This window comes from Drosophila takahashii, chromosome X (genome assembly GCF_030179915.1).
Source record: "Drosophila takahashii strain IR98-3 E-12201 chromosome X, DtakHiC1v2, whole genome shotgun sequence".
Classification (NCBI taxonomy): domain Eukaryota; kingdom Metazoa; phylum Arthropoda; class Insecta; order Diptera; family Drosophilidae; genus Drosophila; species Drosophila takahashii.
This window is the reverse complement of record NC_091683.1, coordinates 16,455,934-16,478,279: the sequence shown is the minus strand read 5'-3', so window position 1 is coordinate 16,478,279 and position 22,346 is coordinate 16,455,934. Positions and strand designations below refer to the sequence as shown.

General features: G+C 39.3%; 2 protein-coding genes across 2 annotated transcripts; both read right to left on the bottom strand.

Moving 5' to 3' along the window:
• Nucleotides 1-219: 219 nt before the first annotated feature.
• On the bottom strand, nt 220-2,813 carry LOC108068603 (pH-sensitive chloride channel 2). Its single transcript, XM_017158269.3, has 2 exons — nt 2,277-2,813; nt 220-1,496 (listed from the first exon to the last, which is right to left on the bottom strand). Exons 1-2 carry the CDS (start codon nt 2,695-2,697, stop codon nt 340-342), a joined length of 1,578 nt encoding a protein of 525 aa, XP_017013758.2. The 5' UTR covers nt 2,698-2,813; the 3' UTR covers nt 220-339.
• A 1,818-nt stretch (nt 2,814-4,631) lies between these two features.
• Nucleotides 4,632-19,724, bottom strand: LOC108068649 (uncharacterized). Its single transcript, XM_044395046.2, has 6 exons — nt 19,329-19,724; nt 18,323-18,965; nt 13,376-13,835; nt 12,406-12,704; nt 5,224-6,165; nt 4,632-4,748 (listed from the first exon to the last, which is right to left on the bottom strand). Exons 1-5 carry the CDS (start codon nt 19,680-19,682, stop codon nt 5,285-5,287), a joined length of 2,637 nt encoding a protein of 878 aa, XP_044250981.1. The 5' UTR covers nt 19,683-19,724; the 3' UTR covers nt 4,632-4,748; nt 5,224-5,284.
• Between the last annotated feature and the right edge of the window lie 2,622 nt (nt 19,725-22,346).

Below are 22,346 nucleotides of genomic sequence, written 5' to 3'. Positions count from 1 at the left end.
CTGCATAACTTAAGTATGGAATTTCGATAAAATAAAATACGGTTAATATAATAATTACATACTTTTACAGAATTTTTCAAATGTTCAAATACATAATCCCACACAACTTAAATATGGAATTTTGATAAAATACAATTGAATACGGTTAATTTGTATTAAAATTTGTTTTTTATTTCAATAATATTTATGTAGTTATCTTTGTTTTACAGAATAATAAAAACAACATACTTTTATAGAGATCTCCAATTTACAAACTCATAATAATTAACCATAATGCAGTAAAGGGTGAATAAAAAGCAACAAAAACATAAATTAAATATTTTTTAAAATTTCTCATATTTAAATACAGTAGACAAATGTCCAGAAGAACAGGTTGAAGACGAGAAAGGCGAGGGGAAAAACGAATCTAGCCCGGCTGTCGATCCACATGGCGATTTCCTGCGGCGTGAGGGTGGTCCAGCCACTCAGGTCGATCTCCTCCTGGTGATCCACTCCGCCACCGCCTTCGTTGCGATTATTGTTGGTCAAAGTCTGGGTGCTGCTGGCCGCACTAATGCCTCCCGTCGACTGAGCCGCTCCCCTTGGCATCCCAAAGGCGCTCTCCACGAAGTTCACGTCCAGTTTCTGCAGGTTCCTGGTCCTCTGCTCGTCCAGAACCTGACCCTCTTTGATCGTGGTGATGGGCAGATTGACGGTCAGGTAGTTATTGAACCCAGCACCGCCCAGGGAGCTCGTATCGGCGGCCTTCTGAAGGGCTGTGCCCGAAAACGATCTCGATCTGGCGTGACTGCGACGCCTGAGAAGATTCGGCGATAGCGTGGACTTTAAAATATGCTTGCTGTTCAGTTTCTTCACCGGCACACTCTTCTTGCGACGCCAAATAGTATTGACAAAGGCAAACTCCACCATGCTGCCGAATATGAAGATGGTGCAGCCCAGGAACCACACCTCCGACACCTTGATGTAGCTCACCTTCGGCAGGGTTTTTCCCTGCGCCGAGGCCAAGGTGATAAAAGTCAAAAGCGTGCTGGTGCCCAGCGTAATGCGCGGCGGAGCCTGGTCGGCCTGCAGCCAGAAGGATACCCAAGATATGGCCACAATCAGCATGGAGGGCAGGAAGTAGTCCATCAGGTAGAAGCCCACCACGCGAGTCAGGTGAACGGTGAAGCTGAGGGAGCTGTAGTTGCCCGCAAAGGCGCCGTGCCGCAAATCACTCAAATCGGCATTGATCACCGTCTCATTCGACCACGATCGCTGCAGCACAAACTCGGTGAGATGCAGTGCACCGTCGTAGGTGATCGGACGCTTCTGCTCCCAGTGGAGCACCAGCTCCGAGGTGTTGTACATCCAGCTCTCCAGAATCGTCGAGCAGTGCTGCTCGTCGAAGGGGAATTTCTTCAGGTTGAGCCAGCAGTACAAGGTGGCCTTGATCCGGTTCGAGACGATCACGGTGCCGTCGGGGGAGATCGAGGTGAGGATGTCCTTCTCCGTGAGGCCTGCAAGAGAAATGGAGATTTAAATTAATCGGAGTCACTGTTTTTAGGGTGATGGGATAGATACCTGTGGAATTTTTGGTACTTATCATATCATTATGATGGTAATATGATTAAAATAGGAAGAAAACTAGTAGTATATTTTCCAAGACAATATTAAAAAATATATATTTATACAAAACTAGTAGTATTTTCCTTTATAACTATTAAAACTCGGGGACATTGTACTATATTTAAGGTTTAATAATCTTTAAATATGATACATATATGATAATTAAATAGAAATGGTAGTATATCCGAAGATATCTTATTAAAACTTGGGGACATTGTAATATATACTTAAGGTTTAATAATCCTCAGATATGATAAATAAATATATAAATAATTAAATCATCATTATTTGTAGTAGTACTTCCCAATATAAGTTATTAAAAATTGGGGACATTTTAATGTATTTAAGGTTTATAACTTATTATCTTTAGATATTATAAATACTGTAATATGATAGAAATAGGATAATTAAATGGAAGCCTAGAGAAAACTAGAATTATTTGTAGTAGTGGGGGATATTGTAATATATTTAAGGTTTAATAATATACAGATATGATAAAATATTTAAGATTTAATAATCTTTAGATATGATAAATATGCTTATATGATAAAAATAGGATAATTAATTAGAAGCCTAGGGAAAATTAGTATTGTTTGTAGCAGTATTTTTCAAGATATAACTTATTGGGGACATTGTAATATATGTAAGGTTTATAAACCTTCAGTTCTCACCCAAAATACTGGAGTCCCGCTCGTTGGCCAGGAATATGTGTGGCATCCAGAGGGAGTCGCGCAGCTGCTGTTCCCCCAAAATCGGTTGTCTGCGCTTGGGACTCACGTTGCGGAAATTGAGACGCGGATCCAGGTAGCGCATCTGGAGGAGGGCGTAGATCTTGAACTGCAGATCGTGGGCCTCGAGATTCTGCATGAAGTAGATGTAGGCGCGCATATAGACGTCCACCGGCAATCGCTGGCCGGATTCCGAATAGGTGATGGGTCGTTCCAGTCGGTCGTACCGGCAGCCATGGGTTAAGCGGTCCAGCAATTGGGTCTGCGACAAACTGTCCCCATCGGCCAGCGTGGGACAATCGTCGTCCAGCGCCGAGGCATATAGACAATTGATCAGGATCGATATGATGAGCGACCAGTCCATTATCTCTCATACGATTTATAAACAATTTATAAACAATGAACAAAACTTGACATAAACTTAAAAATAAAGACACGCCAATAAAATCCTAACGGTTGATTCAAGATGGCGGAGCAGTGTTATAAAAGCTGTAAAAGTTAGTGTTATTGCACTCAAAAAAAGATACATCTAAAAAAAATTTCAAAAATAAATAAATAAATTAGCAACTTTTAAAATAAACATTTCAACTAAATCATAAAAGCCTTAAATAATAAAATATTTATTTATTTAACCAACACTGCACCTTTGCGTCTTACAGCCCAATGTAAAAGTTAACAGCACAAAAATGTCTGCAAGTAACAGCCCGCTGTTATACTTAACAGCTTATGCTAAAGGCGCGCCAAATTTGAATTACTCCCCTAGTCAAATACGAACGCTATTAACATCTTTACTCATTTAAGTTTTTATTGATTTTATTTCACTGCTTCACTTGTCATAAATATACAATTGGGTATATTTCAACATTTACAAAGTTACGCAAGTTTCGTTTGTGTTTTTTTTTTGTTTTTCTTTTCGTTTCGTAGTTTTCTTTTGTAGTTTCAAACATTTATTTAAATTTATGAATTCGAATTCATTGATAATATGTATGCATAGTTTATTTTTCCTCTCCTCCAATTTATGCTTATTACAATTACAAAAAAAAAAACAATTACCTAGATGTAGTTTTACATATATATATGTGTATATATATATATTTATGTGTAGCATATTTATATCGTATTAAGTACATATTTTGTAATTTTTCTAAGCTTGATTTACGTATAAAATGTGTCTTGATTAGGTATGGGTATTGCGGATTATGTAGTTGCGTTCTGGGGCTCCCTGCTTACACACATAAAAAGGGGGAATTTTTCTATTTATTCGTACATTAAGAAAGTGTAGTTTCGAATAAATCGAAGGGTGAGAAAAGGGCGAGTTGAGATGATCACATTTATTGCCCAGCATTTGCTTGGAAACAATCAATCAACTCTTAAAAATAAATACAAGAATAACAATAAAAAATAAAAATTATAAAAACGGTTTTCAACTATTTTTATAAAATGTTAAAACTAATATTTAATATAAATAGAAATTTTATTTAAAATCCCTTGAAAAGTGAGTTAAAGTATTATAATAATAAATGTATAATTTTTTACAATATTCTTTCAGAATAAATTGCAATACCTATGATCACCTCAGCTCCCCCAAACAGTTGTTATTCTTTCTTTCAGCTTTTCCATTCCCTTGGAATGCGAGAGCTTTCTGTATTTTGGGTTTATTACGAGTTCGAATCATTCCGCTACATTGACTAAGCTATCTTTCTTGGGGGCCTCTGTTTACAATCGGTTGATCTGCTTAGGAGCTACGGAAATGTATCTTCGCCTCGGCTACAATATATAGTATGTACAGTGATAGTTCGACTTATGCTACGATCTTTTTGCTGGTCCAACGGGACGCGGCTTGTTTTTCTTTTCATTTTCATTTTTTTTCTTTAGGGAAAGTCCCTTTACATACACACACACGCACACACTTACATATTTTTCTTACGGGCAGGAGAAAAAAAAACAAAAAAAATCTCCAGTACACTTTACAAACTATTCCGATTCGATCTAGGGTTTTAGGACTATGTCTAAGGCTAATCGCTAACTATAATACTGATCCGTCGAGTAAATACTGTCATCGTTCTCAGCTTCCTTAGATGCGCTCCCTGTCCACCTGCGTCTCCTGGAGCTCGAGTTCCGTTTCCTCGGCGAGGGTGTAGACCCCGGAGGCGTTGGCCCCGGTGGGCGTGGTCAGGACATCGAGGAGCGGACTGCTCAGCGAGGAGTAGCCCAATCCGGGATCGCTGCCGTGGGCAATGCAGCTATTGCCGGGTGTGGTGACCTCACCCGATTCGGGTATCATCGCAGAGGGGGCGGCGGGTGTGTAGGCGGGGGCAGGGGCGGGGGCCAGGCGGGCGCCATTCGGATCCATGGTCAGGATGGGCACCAGCTCGTGGTTTACATAGTCCTTCAGCACCAGCGATGTGGGTGTGTCTGCGAAAGGGGAGAAAACATTATTAACTATTCCTATTATTTGTAAAATAAAGTTGATTTGGTCCTTCGAGCCGGATATCTTATATTTCTGTAACCAAATTAATAAAGGTATTTAAAAGTTAATGTCGATTCAGTTACGCAACGGTCAATATAATATTTTTGAAGGATTATAACTATCTGATTTTATATTATTTGTTTAAAAAATACTACATTTGGTATTTAAAAGTATTGTATGTTTATAATTTTCATGAAATAACTGGTATGCTATTAAATTGATAATTTTAAAACGTTTTATATATGTTTTTTATTGATATGAAATTAGGTAGAATTTACCCCTATCATATGTCAACTTATTTTCTGTGCGTTATCGGTTTTACTCCTTATTAATTGTAGAAAAATTAAAACGAATCTGGCACGAAGGACCATATGGTATTAAAACAAGCCGAAAATAGTAAATAGAAATGCAAGGTCTCACCTGTCACCAGGGTCTCTTCGGTGGGGTTGCGCTGGTAGAGATGCCCTCGCTTCTCGTAGTGTCAAGAGGCCGGCACATAGTACTGGCCGCCCTCCTCGTGCGCCACGTCCATCATCGAGCCACCGGGACCGCCGCCAGCACCACCAGCGGACAGGCTGCCCGAATTGGCGGCACTCGTCTTCTTGAACTCCACCACTATGCGCAGCCGATGGACAATCTCCTCGTGGATGACATTGAAGCACATGGCCGTGAGGGTCATGCCCGACATGATGTAGACCGAGCAGAACCAGGTGGTGGCATTCGATTCGCGGCGCAATCCTGGCAGCATATCCCCGAAGCCGATGGTGGAGAGGCTCATGAAGCAGAAGTAGATGCCGTCCAGGATGGGCCAGTTCTCCAGGCGATACAGGACGGCGGCCCCAAAGACAATGTAGATGATCATCATCGAGAAGCAGAGGAGGATGGGGGCCAGGATGCTCAGGCCGTGCATGGAGCCCCTGGACTCGCTGGCACTGAGCGAATCGATGTCGCCCAGTCCGCCGGAGGAGCCTCCTCCTCCTCCTCCTCCCCCCGGACCACCGGCATTCGGGGGCGGAGCTCCGCCTCCGGCGGCCGCCGCATCCTTTTCGGGCGTGGCATGAAAGACATCGCGCACGTAGTACGGCTCCTGCATGACCGCCTGCTGCTTGCGCAGCTCCTCCTGCTGCCGCTTCCGGCGCATCCGGCGCTCCTTCTCGGCCATCCGCTTCTCGTCGTAGCAGCAGTAGCCGCAGTTCGAGCACAGGCAGCAGCACAGCGCCTTCGAGAAGACCTCGCGGGCCACGCGGGCCAGGATGCTGCCCGTGCTGCTCAGGTAGACCAGGGTCAGCGGGATGCCGAAGAAGGCGTACGCCAGGGTCACGATCCTCCCCAGAGTCGTGCGCGGTGCCACGTTTCCATAGCCTGAAGGGGGAGAAAGAAGAGTAGAGTTACTTCGTTGTAAGTAGTCGAAGTTACATAAAAAAAAATCCATATTTTTGTCAAAAACCCAGATCCCAATTTTCCACCAAAAAATATTTGTTTTTGATCGTAACAGTGGAAATACTGATTTAAAGTATGGATTGTCATACCTTTCTGAACTTGTTATTAAATTTCCAATCGATTGGCATTAAAACCGGAACAATTTATTTTTTGACCATTTTTTGCAAAAAATTATGATGTACCCCCTTATAAAAAAATTGAAAATTGGCAAAAATTTTATTTTTCCAAAATTACACGGAAAGTGTCGTGGATTTATTTATTAGTTTGTTATCAGTTCAAAACGGAAAGTATTTTTGGTGTAAGACCATTTTTGGCCAAGTTACAGAAAAAAAAACAAAAAAATAAATTCTGTTCAAAACAGTATGCATTTTTGGTGTCACATCATTTTTAGTCAAGTTACAGCAAAAAAAAAAATTTAAAATTCATATTTTTGTCAAAAACCGAAATAAAATACTGTTAAGTATTATTTTTATTCAAATTTTTCAGTTTCCGCATTTATATATAAGCCTCTACTCTAACCATATAATGGTTATTAAAAGATTTTTCTCCGGCGCAGAAAATGTCCATTAACAATTTCCTTTTTTGTTTTTTTGGATTTTCCCACATTAATTTGCCAGAAGTCAATTTGTGCTACTCCCCCGAGAGATCCGACTTATTGACATTACCCAAATGAGCCGTAACTTCACATATAAGCCCGGTAAACCCCTCCCCAACTCTGTAAATTTTCCCCACACTCTGCCTTTTTTTATACCATTTTTCGCCATGTTGTAAAGGGCACCAAAAATAATTAAGCTGGCAGAGGCAATAAAAATGCTTAACAAGCTTAAGGCCGGAAATTCCCTAAGGAAGGTTGGAAAAAAAGGAACAGGGGGTGGGGAACAATTGAGTAGGTGGGCGTGGCACACACACACACACACGCAATCGTCGTCAGGTGTGTCATGAATAAATTTGAAAATTTCTTAATTTTATTGTTTTTTTTCTTTTATTTCTCAGTCGGCGGTTTTGCGATATATATTTTTTTATTTACACGTGGGAGTGGTTTATTGGCTGCCGCGTCTTCTATTTTTTTTATTGAACAAATGTTGCCTGCGAGGGAAGTGAGTCATTTGAGATTGGAAGGAAGCTGTGGGAGCAAATGAATCGAATCAATATGGGGGTATCACATGTGGCAGGGCTCAAGTGCCCGCGGCCTGTGTCTTCTTGAAAAGGAGACATTTTTGGGGGAGATGAGTGCAGAGAAAAAAATTATATTATATTAGGTCTAAAGGAAAAATGATTGCTATTATTTATTTAATTTTTACAACACATTTTAAAAAATTTAATGATTTTATAAAATTAAATCTAAGCTTTTTTGGCATCTTTAGAGATTAATTAGAGTTTTTAAAAAGTATTTTAAAATGCATTTTAAAATCTGATTATTTATTTAAATTTATATTATATACTCTAAAGGAAAAATTATGGCTATTATTATTTTAATTTTTAAAAAATATTTATAAAAATTTTTTGAATTAAATGCAAGATTTTTAGGCAGCTTGAGAAATTAATTTGAGTTTATAAAACCTGATTTTAGCATAAATCGTTAAATAAAAAAATCCAATCATTTTTTTTTATCAGTGTATGGGGGTTATGTATGTTCACTTAAATAAGCAACAGTGAGTGAAACAGGAAGCGGATTTCCAAGACCTTGGTAACCATGTAATTGCGTTGACAGCAAATTTAAATGAAATACCCCCTCGCCCCTTCCGCATGGCCAAAATGTCAATGTGTCACAAAGCAGACGACAGCTCAGCATCCCCTGAAAGTACCCCCCACCGATATATCGATATATCCATATCCCTTTTCCCATCCCCGCACAGTGGGCCATTGTTGTGCTCTAGGGGAGAGGCATAAATCAATCTTTGGCAAGATTTTCGGCAACATTTTGCTGATTTATTTGCACCACTGTGCTCGGGGGGTGGCGCAAAAGCCAAAATCTAGCAAAACCCCCCTTAACACCCAGAAAACCCCCCGCCACCACCCATGGCTAATAATATTGCCATTGACCCGACTCGAGGGGGCTGTAAAACTCAGCTGCCGCGCTGTCAATTTGCTGGGATATCAGGGAACTCAAGGATAACGAGGGCATCTACATATTTTATTGAAAGATATTGAAAGATTTCAATATTGAGGAGGCACGAGGAGAGACTCAAACTCGGTGAAGGAAATCTATTAAATCTATATCTATGTATATCCGGTTGAAAGTTAACTATCATAGAAATTAGTAATAATATTGGTTATATTAAAGCCCTTTTACACTTTATGTGGTAACCTCGATTACTCCATAACCTCAATCTATGGATGAGCGTTCCTTAACCTCAAAACTTATACCAGAAAACAGTGATCGAATTAATCAAAAGGGTATCCCCCACATATTTTTTTCCTATTACAATGCTGCTCACAAAGTTAATTTTCTTTCCATTACAACTCAACTTACAAAGTTCAATTTGCCCACAATGTTCGCCATTCATTTCCCTTCCGATAGGTATTTATCGATTATGCAAATAAATCGCTGTAAGCGTTTATGGGTTGTGATTACTGATTAGGGATGGGGCACTAAGCCGATAGGCGAGTGAATTATTTATCGAATATGCGTGTGCGGGCAAGTAAATACAATTACCCGGTCGCAGCTTAAACACACACTCTCGCCATAAACAACTAGACCTAATCTGCCTTCGACTTGGACTCGGGTTTATCCAAGTTCCCCTACCCCCTCCCCATGCCCCTTCCCATGCCCATGCTCATTGAGGCCCATTTATATATCGATGGTCCTTCGGTTATGCCCACACATAATACAATATGGCGGAGCATAAAACGGAATCGCAGGGCCCCAAAGATGCGCAATTGATGATAGTGAATGTGGAAATGGAGCTTCAGTTTCCTCAGTTTCAGTTTCATTCTCATCCCCTCACTGTGTGTGTGTGTATGTGTGTGCTTGTGAAAATGGAAAATGAAATTTAAAATTATTTTGCAACTAAATTACTTGTCTTATTGCTGTCCAGGGGATTGGCCGATCCCGATCCGGGGTCCTATTTATTGTGCCAGCGACAGCAGAAGGAATCTCGAGGAGCGGAAGGAGCAGGCTGCCTATAAATTCGCATTTATGCCCAAGACAATCATAGAACTCACGCCAAGAACGAGGATGTGCTGGCTAAATAGTGCTCAACCTGGAGATACCCTCGAATTCTTATAGATGTAGCTAGATATTTTTTTTTTTGATTTCTCATTGATTAATTTAACGTATTGATCTAAGACTGTATTTATTTATATGTTTTGGTTTTTGTTTATACTTTGAAGCCCCTGTCGAAAAAAGTGTAATTTTAAGATTGTATAATAATTTGATAATTAAATGCAAATAGTTTTTTTTAAGGCTTTTACAAATGCCACCTTACTACACCTGAACTATTTTAGTCATATATCCTAAAATAAGGTTACGTTTTTACATTAAATAAACAGAAAAAATAGAAAAATATCATATTGATATGAGCAGGTCAAATTTATATTTTTTAAAGATCATTTTGATATGATTCTTCAAAAAATTTTACATTATTAGTATTTTTATAATTTTTGTCTTATCTTAAGTTTAAATTATAAATTTGACATTAATCATATCTTCTTTTTATTGATATGAAATAAGGTGGAATTGAACCTATTTAATTTAGATTTTTTTCCTGTGCTTTAAAATAGTTTCCTTTCTAGTAAAATTTTAGGAAGCTCCAAAAACCTATAAAACTTTAAAGCCAAGTTAATTATAGAGTATCGGAGCATGGAACATTCCGCTGCATTCGAGTACTCGACTGGCTTAGTCCTTTGGCCAGAAGCACGGACCAATAATCATAATCATATTGTTCGGGCTGCCCGTCCAAGAACAATGAAGACCTGCTGCCCCCGCTTTTTCCAGGCCGAAAAAAACGAGCACAACCCACAAAAACAATAATAATAATAATAATAAGCAAGGACAAGGACAAGGAGTGGGTGTGTGTTTTTTTGTTTTTTATTTTGGGTGCGAGGATGCCAGGATGCCAGGATGTCATGTTAATACAAATGTCCCGGCAGTCTCCTGACTAACGCAATTGCAAACTGCCCCGCCTCCTGCTCCCATTTTTATGCACATTTGCAAGGGCGTGGAGTGGAGTAATGATGGGCGGGGATGGGGTGGTCGTTTCTCTGGTCCTATATTTGCTTTCTGGCCTTTTGGCATTGGCATAAACTGCCAAGATCAGCAGAAAATTTTTGCAAATTTTATTTTATAGCATTTTCACAAGTGGAAAGTCGTGTCGATGTATCCTTGCATATATATACGGATATATACGTTGCTATAAAACCCTAGAATGCCTGTGTGTGTGTCTCGGCCATTCGGGCTAAGCAAATAGCTTCGTTTGTTGTTTTGCTCTATCAATATTTGACTTTCGGCTTGGTTTTTTGTCTCCCTTTTTTTGGCTTCTTGGGCCTACGAAATTACCTTCCAAGTGAGAGAGAAAAACGCACACGGCACTTTTGCTGGGAAATCCAACAACTGGCTAGCAGGAGAGGAAAAATCCAGGGAAAAGGTGCGGGAAAATCCCCTGAACATAGATGGATGTTAGGGGCTTAAAAGTTTTGGCCCTCCACAAACCAATATTTAAAATTGGCCAGGACCTTTTCCCAGGAGCTGAAGATTTTCCGGGGGTCCTTGCTGCTGACAAATGCCAATTGAGAAATCCTCACAGAGTCAGCAATCGAAGTCTTATCGAATTAGTTTCGGTAATTGAAAGGACAGAGCTGGAAATCTATCACACAGTCGATATGGAATACAAATTGAAAAATTTATGTTTAAGAGAAAGGTAAAAAAAATCGTAAAAGCAATGAATATATATTTTTAATATTTGGAAAAAAAGCAATATTAAAAAATATATTTAAAATAAGATTAAGTACAATACTTTTAATTTTCTAACGAATCAAATGTTTATTTAAATATTTGCAATTGTTCCGGGAATAAAATTAATATTCGACTGCATTTAACTTCAACCTTGAAAAAATCGCTGAATTTTAAGCAAAAAACTTGCTTTCCATTAATTTGGCTATCTTTGTTTTTTCGATAGACACCTGTAATCCCCTCGATAAATAATCGTTGTCTGGAAACGATAACACTTTAAGCCCGCGTCCGGTACGCACATCAATCAATTACCACTGCAGTTCTTATGCCACGAATTACTCCGGCTTCGTTGTGCAACCTGCATCATGGATGTGACCATGGGATCGCATCATCATCAAGGCCCCCTCTTCCCGTTTTCACCCCCACCCCTTTTGGCAGCCACATTTATAGCCCCCTTTTAGTCCCCTTTTTTGACCACTCCGCTATTCTCTTTAGTTGCCATCAACAACAGCAGTTGGTTGGGCCCCAAATGCACTCATGCGATGGTGTCAAAAGGTGTACGAGTCATGCCCATAGCCCTCCCGTCGCCCCAGTCCCGTACCCCCTTTTTATACACTGACAAAATATAATTTTGACCCTTACATCACTTTTACTACGATAAAAATATCGATCGAATACACATTTTGCATTGTGAAAAAATCGATAGTGGACACCACCGATAGTTTTGGCTATTGATAACGACCACTTTCGATATAATCGATACTTCCGGAATTTGATAATAAAAATAAATAAAAAGTTTCAAAGCCAAGGACAACTATAAATAAATGTAAATTGTAATCGCGACTAAAAACATCACCTGTAAAACTAAATTATTAAGCTGAGCGATACCATCGATATTAAGACCAAACTATCGATATTAAATAAATTTTACAACCATGAATAGTACTAGAGATCATTTTTATAGCTTCGTTTGTCATTTTGCATTGCGGATTATATAAAAAAATATTAACTGACTTTTTGCAGTGTATTTCCCTCTTTTGGCCGCTATTGCCTTTGGTATCCTGCAAACAAGAGCGTACTCGCCATTCAAGTAAAACAAATTTCCGTTGGTGGAACATCAAATTTATGGCCCACAGCCAGAATGGGGAAAAATGAAGAGAGCTTGGCTGGGGACCATTGTTTCTATCTCCCTCTTTTGGGGACGGGGGTGGGGGTGCTTGTACCTCAAAAGCCCCCCCTCCCTCCAAAGGCAGAAGGCCACTGGCACTTACCAATTGTGGTCAAAACGGTCAGCGAATACAAAAACGCTTTGGCAAAATTCCACTCATGCGGCGGTCCCCCGCCCACTGCCACGCCCCCGACGCCTCCGGCGCGATGATGGTGATAGTGTGTGTGAAGGAGCACGGCTTCCGTGGCCGGATTGTTGCTCCCCGGAACACCAGAGGCGCCCGACGACGAGGATGAGGAGGGGGCGTTGGCCACATCGTCGTGTGATAATTGCAGCATAACATCCTCGTTCAGTCTCTTGATTAATTGGTCTTGAAACTTGGCTATTTCAAGTGCGGCTAATCTGTAAGGGAGACAGAGAGAGAGACACAGAGAAAGAGAAGGAGAGAGTGAGAAAGTCAAAGGAATCACACTGGGAAATCAATATGGAAAAATAAAGTATACGCCCAGGTTGCTTACATCAAGTATACGCACAGAGGAGCATTTTATTTATTTTATTTTAATATTAAACAATTATTTTTAGTAAAATGTTCTTTAAAAAATTAAAAAAAAACGTATAGCTAAACTAAAATTTATGAATTTGATAAATGTCATCTTTTCAACTGTTGAACATAGAAAAACAAATGGATTTGTAATAAACAAATATTTGCATATTAAATTTAAAGATTCAAATTACATATTTAAATTAAATGAAATAATGTAATATTAAATACAAAACAAATGTAAATAAATTATCTAATTTTAAAATATTTGAACCAGGATAAAAAATGTTACAATAAATATTTGAAGTCATTACTATTTATTTTTTCCGCATTTAAAATTAATAATGACTGTAATGAATACATACTACAAAATATTTATTATTAAAATATAAAATATTTTGATTTACTATTTTTTTTCACAGAATTATATTTTAAAAAATCTTTTTTTAAATTTAAAGTAAATGCCGTCTAACTTTTTGAACTTAATTTTGTAAATTGTAAAAAAATATTTGTACATATTTTGGTCACTCACTTTGTCCAGTTCTCCTTATAGAGAATGTTGAGCGAGACGGTGATGTCCCAGATATTCTCGATGGTCCGCTGCCGTACATCGTAGGTGTCCGGCGAGAGGGCGAACTGGGGCATTCCGGCCGCCTCCAAATCGGACGCATCCATGCCGTCCAGGCCGTAAACAAAATCGCCACTGGATGCGGGCCCAAATGGATTGGGGCCGCCGGCATTGGCATTTCCGGCCAACGTTCCCTGGGCGGCAATGGCGGCGGCAGCGGCCACCGTGTCATTGTCCGCATGACGTCCCTGTACCGCCTGATGCGGCTGCTGCTGCTGCTGCTGCTGCGGTGTCCTTTGCTGATACTGATAGATACTGTTACCGATCCCGAGGCCAGCCATATTGCGCTTGGTGCTGGCCAGAGTGTGCTGCTGATGCAGCAGAGCCGAGTCCTCGTTCTCGATGGTCAGGAAGATGAAGGAGCCTGCAACGAGTCGGCGAACAAAAGCCAAACATCAGAAAAGCGACACTGCGAGAACTTGGCATATAGCACTTTTTATTTCGATTTTAAAACTTCAAATTAAGTAATAAGTAAGTTGGGGGATATTATCGATATTTTCGATATTTTATCAGTATCGTATGGATTATATCCATTTTTTCATAAAATCAAATTCAATTAAAATTAAATAAAATTAAAACACTTGTTACTCCCTAATAAAACGTCAAAAAACTTAAATGATTTCGATAAACATTGATATTTAAAAAATATTGAAAGCACTAGCATCAACAATTTTCAAGCTATTATATGTACCTAAAAGTATAACCTATAAATTCGAATTTAAAAATATAGTTGCATACTTTTAGACACAATTATAAGTGATTTCAGAAATCTGGTGATGTCTGTGGATCCTTGGATTGTAAAAAATAACTAACAAACTTTTTTAATAGAATGATGAAATACATTTTTCCCAGTGCACATCATGTGACACATCTCAAATCTCAGTAACTCATTTGTTTGCCAAAGGCAAAAGGTAAAAAGGATGCAGATGCAAGTGGAGGAAGGAGATGGCTCTCAGGTCATAAAGCATCTTGAAGGTGTTGCAATCGCTCTGAGCCAGCTTAAGGGCTTCCTGTTTCTACCACACTGTTGGCAGGACGGCATTCTCCATCGTGTTCCAGCTGAATTTATGAGGGGATTTTAAAGGAAAATGCTCTGGGGGGCACTAAAAGCATTAAATCGAATTGAAAACATAACATAACACAAAACCTTGTAAAATATTCAAATCTTATAGGTTATTCAGAACTATCATCCTAACTACCACAAGTTGACCAATCGGAATCCCAATTCATTAACACTTTGAATATTATATTATATATTTTAATAACTTAAATAATAACAATCTTCGAAATACCTATATGATTGTACGAATTGGATTCTGCCTTACTAATAGAACTTGAAAATTATCGATATTTCCGATATTTTGACTGTATCGATTCCCTAATATCGATGTTTTGAAGGGAAAACAGCAAACTGTCGATATTTTTTCAAGCTCTACTTACTAATCTCCTCGAATTTGTTTAGGACACCGTCCTTATTCAAGTTCAACCCCTCTGCCTCATTTTTCGTACCCAATCGATACCCCATTTCCTCATTCTCGTTTTGGGGCCTTTGGGGCCATCCGTGTTGATTCCTGTCACTCATTTAATGTTAATGCTCGCCAACTAATACACACACGCTCACATGTGACACATTTTGTCAAGTTTTTGAAAAGTTTTCGCCTGCCTTCGACAAAGTTTCCATTTTCGTCTTTTTTTTTTTTGTTCTGCCTGAGAATGATGAGTTGATGTCCTCGCCAAAAGCCAACACATGTCAAAGTTAAAAATAATACACGGTGAATGGCGGAAAATCGGATCGGAATGCCAAGATGATGGGCCGGACATAAAGCTGAAGTACCACTGACATTTGTTTTTATTCCCATTTTCCTGCAAGAACCTGACATGAGATTTATTGAGCGGGAAATGTATTGGTAATTATGTAGTTGTCAAAGCAATTTTTTTATAGTTGCCTCTTTTGTTTTATGACATCGTTTAACTTGTCCGTCAGCAGCAATCGGTTCCTGTGTTTTAAATGGGGTAATGATGTCGTTTCTTTAACTCATAAGCTTTTATATTTAATTGGTACGCTTCTGTCTTTGCTTATAAGTCCATAATTGCAAATTTCAATGTTTCAATTAATTCTTAGTCAAATTATTAAGCAGCATTTATTTTTTAGTTTTTTTTTCCGAATTTTAATACCCTTAACTTACAAAGGTTGATAGATAATTTAGGTATATATTTTAGCTATAATATAAATTTATTTTTAAGTTAAAATTAATTATGAATTAATTAATATAAATAAATAGCCCACTATATTAGAAATTCCCAAAATTTTAATAAATTAAATTAGTAGGTTACCCACCGAAAAGGCTTTAATGTAAATAGACCTATTTGTCCAACTTGTAACTTTCGCTGAAGCATGAAAATGGGTTGGGGGGAAATTCATTTGTCATGTGTGTGTGTGTCGTGTGACGTCACCGGTCTCACGCACGGCCTAGCGAAAGTTAAATAATTGTTTGTGTCATTTTGATGATTTCCTCCTAACAAGGGACAACTTTTTTGCCCATCTGTCGCACGCACACACAAGTGCGAATTTTTCGATTTGTTTAAAGTATTTCCACAGTCACAGGCACAGGCACACGCATACGTGAGTGTGTGTGTGTGTGTGTGTGTGCTGCGTGTTTTTCCATGTTGCTGCTGTTGCGATGTTGCTGCTGTTGCGTCTGCTGCGACGTTGCTGTTGTGTCTCTTACCATCGCTTGTCAAAGCAGCCGTCACCATCAGGGAATCCTGAATCCAGAGAAAGGACCAGAGATTCGGAGGCAGAGGCAGAGAAATGGAGATAGAGACGGATTTCCGGATGCGGATGCGGATGCGGAGAATGTGACGGAGTCCGCGTCAAGTGTCGCCTTTTGGTTTTCTAATACTCGCTCATAAACATGACAGCGCCTAAAAGTATGCCAATCTCTGCCTAAGCAAAATCTACAGTGGTTAACCTCCATGTTGTTTGATTGAAATCTCTTATAACCCTTAAAAAAAAAAAACAAATTTAGCTCCTTTTACCTTGAAACGTATTTTTGTACCAAAAGTTAATAAAAACTAATAAGAAAATAACATAATATTGAAGGATATTAAAACTAAAGCAGTTTTTTTTTGTATTCTTTAAAAGGGATTCCCAAAAGAACTTTAAGTGATACGAATACCCCAATTTCATTCATTTTTTACCCGCATGTTTTGCAATTAAATAATTTAATTTAATTTTGTGACTAGTGCATTAATTTATAAGGAATTCCTTGTAGCACTAGGAAGTAAAAAAGAAATAAATAAACACAATACAAAAAAAATGCTTTTTTTAAGATGTAACTAAGCATTATGTTAAAGGCTGTTTAAATTGTCCTTTAGTTCTTAAGAAAACTTAAATTTAGGGCTTTTAGCTTAAAAGAAAATATTTATTTATTTTCTTTTTTACGGACTTAAAGCTGAAATATATATATTGTAGCCTACTTTTAGACACCTGTACAAGGGAATATATCACTATTTTCTATATTTAATGATCACTGTAACGCAAATACAGCCAAGTGGGTGAAACATAAGTTTTGGCGCTGCGGCCGCCATTTTGACGTTTGTTTTTGGCATCAAAAGGGGGTGGAAAGGGAAAGGGGGAGGGGAATGAATATAGGGCGGAGGTGGCGGCGAATGATTAATTAAATTTATCACGTTGTCGTGCGGCGGCTTTGGTGGCGTTCCACCCAGTTCCTGTTGTTGGTTAATTTAAACGTCGAACTCTGTGACAAGATACATTAAGCATCCTTGTATCGTCCTTGTTCCGGGTAACAGTAACGGTATCCACTAGTGTAAACCCATCTGTATCCGACTTTGTATTTGTATTCGTATCTGTAAATGTATCCATATCTGTAGCTGGAAATGTATCTGTATCTGTATATGACACACGCGCCGCAAAAAGAGCAAATGAGATGAACGCGTGGCCGAAAGAAGATGCCGCGTTAATTAGGGCGGCCGCAACAATGAAATGGCAACTGGCAACAACAGACAGCGGATACAAATGATATGTGAGTGCCTGTCACGCACAGTGCCGTCAATTTGGCTATTTAGCTGCAGGCTCGGACATACATATATGTATATGGTCTTTAAAGCCACTAAATTATGGCAATTTTGATAGTTTTTAAGTGATTGAGAAGTCTTCAAGGAGGGGTGCTCAAAACTGCTCAAATACAATTAAAAGAAAATCACATGCACGCCAGAAAAGCCACATACACTCATTAAAAACGGAAAGAAAACTAGGTAATAAAAATATCTCATAGAATGATATGTTTCTAGAAAAATTCTGATTTATCTTTTTCTTAAAAATTAAATCTTTATCTATTAAAAGCTTATTAGTTTTAATTCTTAATATACTTCTCTTAAATATAATTTTTTCAAATATATATTTCTAAATAATTATAAGTACAGAAAGTTATAATTCGTAATAAACCTGGCTGAAATATTATTTTTCCAAATAATTATTTCTAAATAATTATAAGTAAAGCCAATCAAAATAAGCTGCACAGAAATGTTTTTTTATTTATTGTATAGTACTTGAAATATTATTTATTTATATCCTTAAATAATTATTATATATTTTTATATTATAAAAATCCACAAGTTATGTTACTTCTACCTCTAAAATTCCGACTCATTTTTCTTCAATATTTCATTTACTGCATAAAAAGCGAGCAAACTTCACCCAATGCCACTTTAAAATTGAAAAATAAATCAAATTAAGTTCTCGTCGCAGGCAACAACTATTTGAATTAAATTCGTTTGTTAATTTATTGAATTAATTAGGCTAACTTAATTTGGATTTGATTTGCTTACCCAGCAGTGTGTAGGCGAGCAGAAGCATGCAGATGCCCAGGTTTGTGAGCAGGGCGGACCACACTGTTTGGGAGGTGGCCTTGCGGCTCTTCTTCTTCTCCTTGCTTCCGTATCCGGGTGGCGTCTTTCCGGTTTCCCCCGGGCCACCAGTGCCGCCGCCCCCCGTGGCGCCACCATCCCCCGAGCCGAAGCATGAACACCATCCTTGCCGCTTGCGTTGCCGCTGTTGCTGATGTTGCTGTTGCTGCTGCTGCTGCTGTTGGTGCTGCTGCTGCAATTGGTGTTGCACCTGAGCCTGGGCCTGAATCGAAGCCGCCTGCGGATGGGCGGGCGTCAGCGGCTCCTTGCGGCTGGGGGGCGTGGCCATCAGCTGGAGCGGCAACAGCTTCGCATTGCTCTTCAGCGTACCGCAATTGCTGCTGTTGTTGCTGTTGCTCATGTTGCTGCTGCTAATGTTGCTGTTGTTGCTGCCGGCGGTACTGCTGGCCATCGAGGTCAGCGGCGGCGGGGGGTGGGGCAGCTGCAGGGGTAGGGGGAGCGACAGGTTGGGCGGCGGTGCCATCAAGTCGCTCACATAGCCCGCCGTGGGGTACTTTAAAATGCCCTGTGGCGCCATTGAAGTTTGAGCCATGGATACGACCACCTGGAAAAGTAAGAAACAAATTATAAAAACATCGATATGGTGTAAATATCGAAAATATCGATAATTTTCAAGTTCTAGACACCACTGTCTGTGTAGATGAGCTTGCTTTTTCTCGATATTTCATTTGTGTTTTCCCTATAAAACATGAATATTGTCAAAATATCGAAAATATCGATAATTTTCAAGCTCTACTGTGTAGGAGAGCTTTGAAAAATATCAACAGTTTCCTTTTTCTCCGTATTTAATTTGGTATTTTTCCTATAAAACATTTATATTGTGAAAATATCGAAAATATCGATAATTTTCAAGCTCAACTGTTTTGCTATAGCCTTTAATGCTATGTATTTCCCAAAGACAACTTACCTGACCGCTCTGGCCACCCGTCTGGTTGGCCACCTCAATATCCTCGAGCGTGGGCATGGGCAGAAGGGGCGTGGTCTTGAAGGTCGTCGTCGCGGGGGGCGGAGCGGACAGAAGGAGCGGGGGCAGCTGGGCGGGCGACATGCTGGGCAGGATGCCGATGGACACATAGTTGCCGGCCGTACCGCCGCCGGACGATGTGGGCGGAATGCCCATTCCGCCGCCATAATGGGCGGCCATGGAGCAGGTGGGCGGGGCAGCGGTGACGGCGGACACGGCGATTGTGTGGGCGGTCAGCTGCGAGGGGGGCGGAGGCGGCGCCCCGGTTTGAATTGGCATCGGTTGATCCGGATTCATCTTGCATTTGGTCGCTGTTTTGCCCGGTCCTTGCCTCGCAGGTCAATCAATCAATCAAGCTGCGGATTTAAGAAGAAAATTTATATTAATTTTCTATTTTTTTATATTTTATAATTATGTTTATTGAACGAGGGGTTAAACTAACCAACTTTTTGGGGATTTTCATACATTACTTTTCCTTTTTTTCATTGTCAAATCGATATGCGCATGGTAAATTAGTGGTATGCAATATCGTTTTTACCGAAATCTCTCTTATGAAAATTTTCTGACTTCGAAAAAGAGAAGAAGGGCAAGAAGTACAAGCTCTCTCAATTCGAAATAGAGCGAGATAGCGCTCAAATTTACATGAGTGCTTACATTTCGAGCATATCGAATTGAGGTGTCCGCATATCAAGTCAAAATCGATACCACTTAACCTCAAATCGATCATCGTCTCATATCAATTTATTTTTGGATAAGAAAAATCAACGAATAAACAAATAATTGTCTTAATTTAACGTACATAAACATTTCTCAACTTTGGGTTCATTGCACCATAAACATTTCGGCATTCAATTGGCTTGATGCAATTTTTGTTTGAGCTTCACAAATGCTAAACCTTAAGCCATTTGGCTGTACATTCCGAATTCCTTGACATAATTTTCTGCCAAAATAGGCAAATAGATACATTTACGATAAACCGATTTGGTATTCCGCCTCGATGGCCATGGCAATCGCTTACAATTCCGGGCAAAATCCGCAAGTGCCGCAGATGAAAATCGGTTTGGTTCGGTTCGGTTTGGTTTGGCAATTGGGAATCCCGGGACTTTGGGCCTTTTGCAGGTGGAAATAGAAACAGTTGAGTGCGGTTCATCAAAGCATTAATTAACAGGCACTAAAATACACACGGATGTCTGGGAATCAGAATGCTGAAGACATTCCCATTAATTTGCACAATTGAATGCTTTTCATTAAGTTGCAATTACTCGAAATTAATCGCTTTTGCCAAAATGCCAAAAACTGATGGGTGAGAGGGCGTTGGTTGGGGTTGGTTTATGTGTCTGTTTTGCGGCCAAGTGGGTGGTTCAATTGGTGGGTGGTCCGATGGGTGTTTCCATGGGCAAAAGCCTAAGCGGCTTAGGCCCCATCATCAGCAACTCTGTCATCGTCGATTGAAGTTCGCTTTGATTGAAAAGCACGAGAGCGTGGAATTTGTTTAGTTTTCACTTCGATTCGCCGAGGTTGCCCAACAATTAACGTGAAAAACTGAAGCCGATCATTAGCCGTTTCTCTCGAAAGGCAAACATAGTAAAAAAAAAAAGGTTGTATACCGGTCTAATTGCCCAAAAGAAAAGAGACATTCAGGCTTTCGAGGCACTAAATTGTAGAAATAAATAAAAGTAAAGAACGCTTCTGACTTTATAATTGGTACTACTGATTTGTTATAGTTTTATTAGCTTTGAAAATATTGATTTTATTTCAAACATTTGTTTTTTATTATTTATCATTTTTAATAACATTTAATTTCTGCAATAAACTTTGGCACTTCACGATTTATCACACAACTTCCTCTTCACTTTCACAAATTTATAGCTTTAAAATAATATCTCGTAAAAGTAAATAAAATCGTTTAAAAATAATTAAGAAATCCAGAAGGCTTTTGCAACATGGATACCATTTTAAGTGAATGCGAAAGAAAACGCCGGAGGGCGGGTAAAAAAAACAAAGTTGCGGCAATTAAGAATGCTGCCAAGGACACAAGGACATCATATTTGAAGGCGCCTCACTTTTGTTTTTTATTCAGCAGCTCAAACCCACTCGCATCCCCGCTTTTCCGGCAATTTTCCTCACAGTTTTCTCTTCCGAAAAGGAAGGCGGTCAAAAGGCCGTCAAGTGGCTTAGACAAGGGCCGGGAAAACAAAGGGCGGAAAAACAACAAGAAGCGCTGGGAATTCAGTTCAAGTGCAGCCAATGTGTTGCGCATTTCGTATGCAAGTGGGCGGCTGAGTGAGTCAGGGGGCGTGGCCCAGGTGCGAAAATGGGCGTGGCCCCTTTAGACACCTCCTTTTGGACAGGTGGAATCTCGGCCAAGGGGCGAACTTTGGCATGGCACAAAAAACAAAGGGAATGAATCAAAAATCGCAGTTGGCCAAGGTGAGAATATGCTGAGAGCACATACGCAAGTTGAATGGCAATCAAGGTGAATCGATTGGGTATTCATGAATCTTGTTTGTTGTTTTGTTTATTGAGAAACAAGGGAGAACGCTATAGTCGAATACCTCGACTATCAGATACTCAGCGAAAAGGGAGAGCGAAGGAGATGGAGATATACAAGCAGCAGAATGACTGCTTGCACTGCTTGCTCGCTCGCAAACTTTAATGCTCATAACTTTTTAATGAATGGTCCGATTTAAAACAATTTTTCACTTATTTATAGTTATAAACAGATTAAAAGAGTCCCCATTTTCCGTTTACCTTATGACTCAATAAAAAATATTATGAAAGACATTCTGAAAGTATTTTTAGTCAGCAGAAATTTGTGTTTCTTATTCTCATTTTAAATACCTATCGTTTTTTTTAATCACCTAAATAAATATTTGTCCACCTTGTTATCGTAATTACCCAATATCCTGTAAAGGTGTAAACTATTTAATGCCTTTTATTTTCCGCGTATTGTTTGTATCG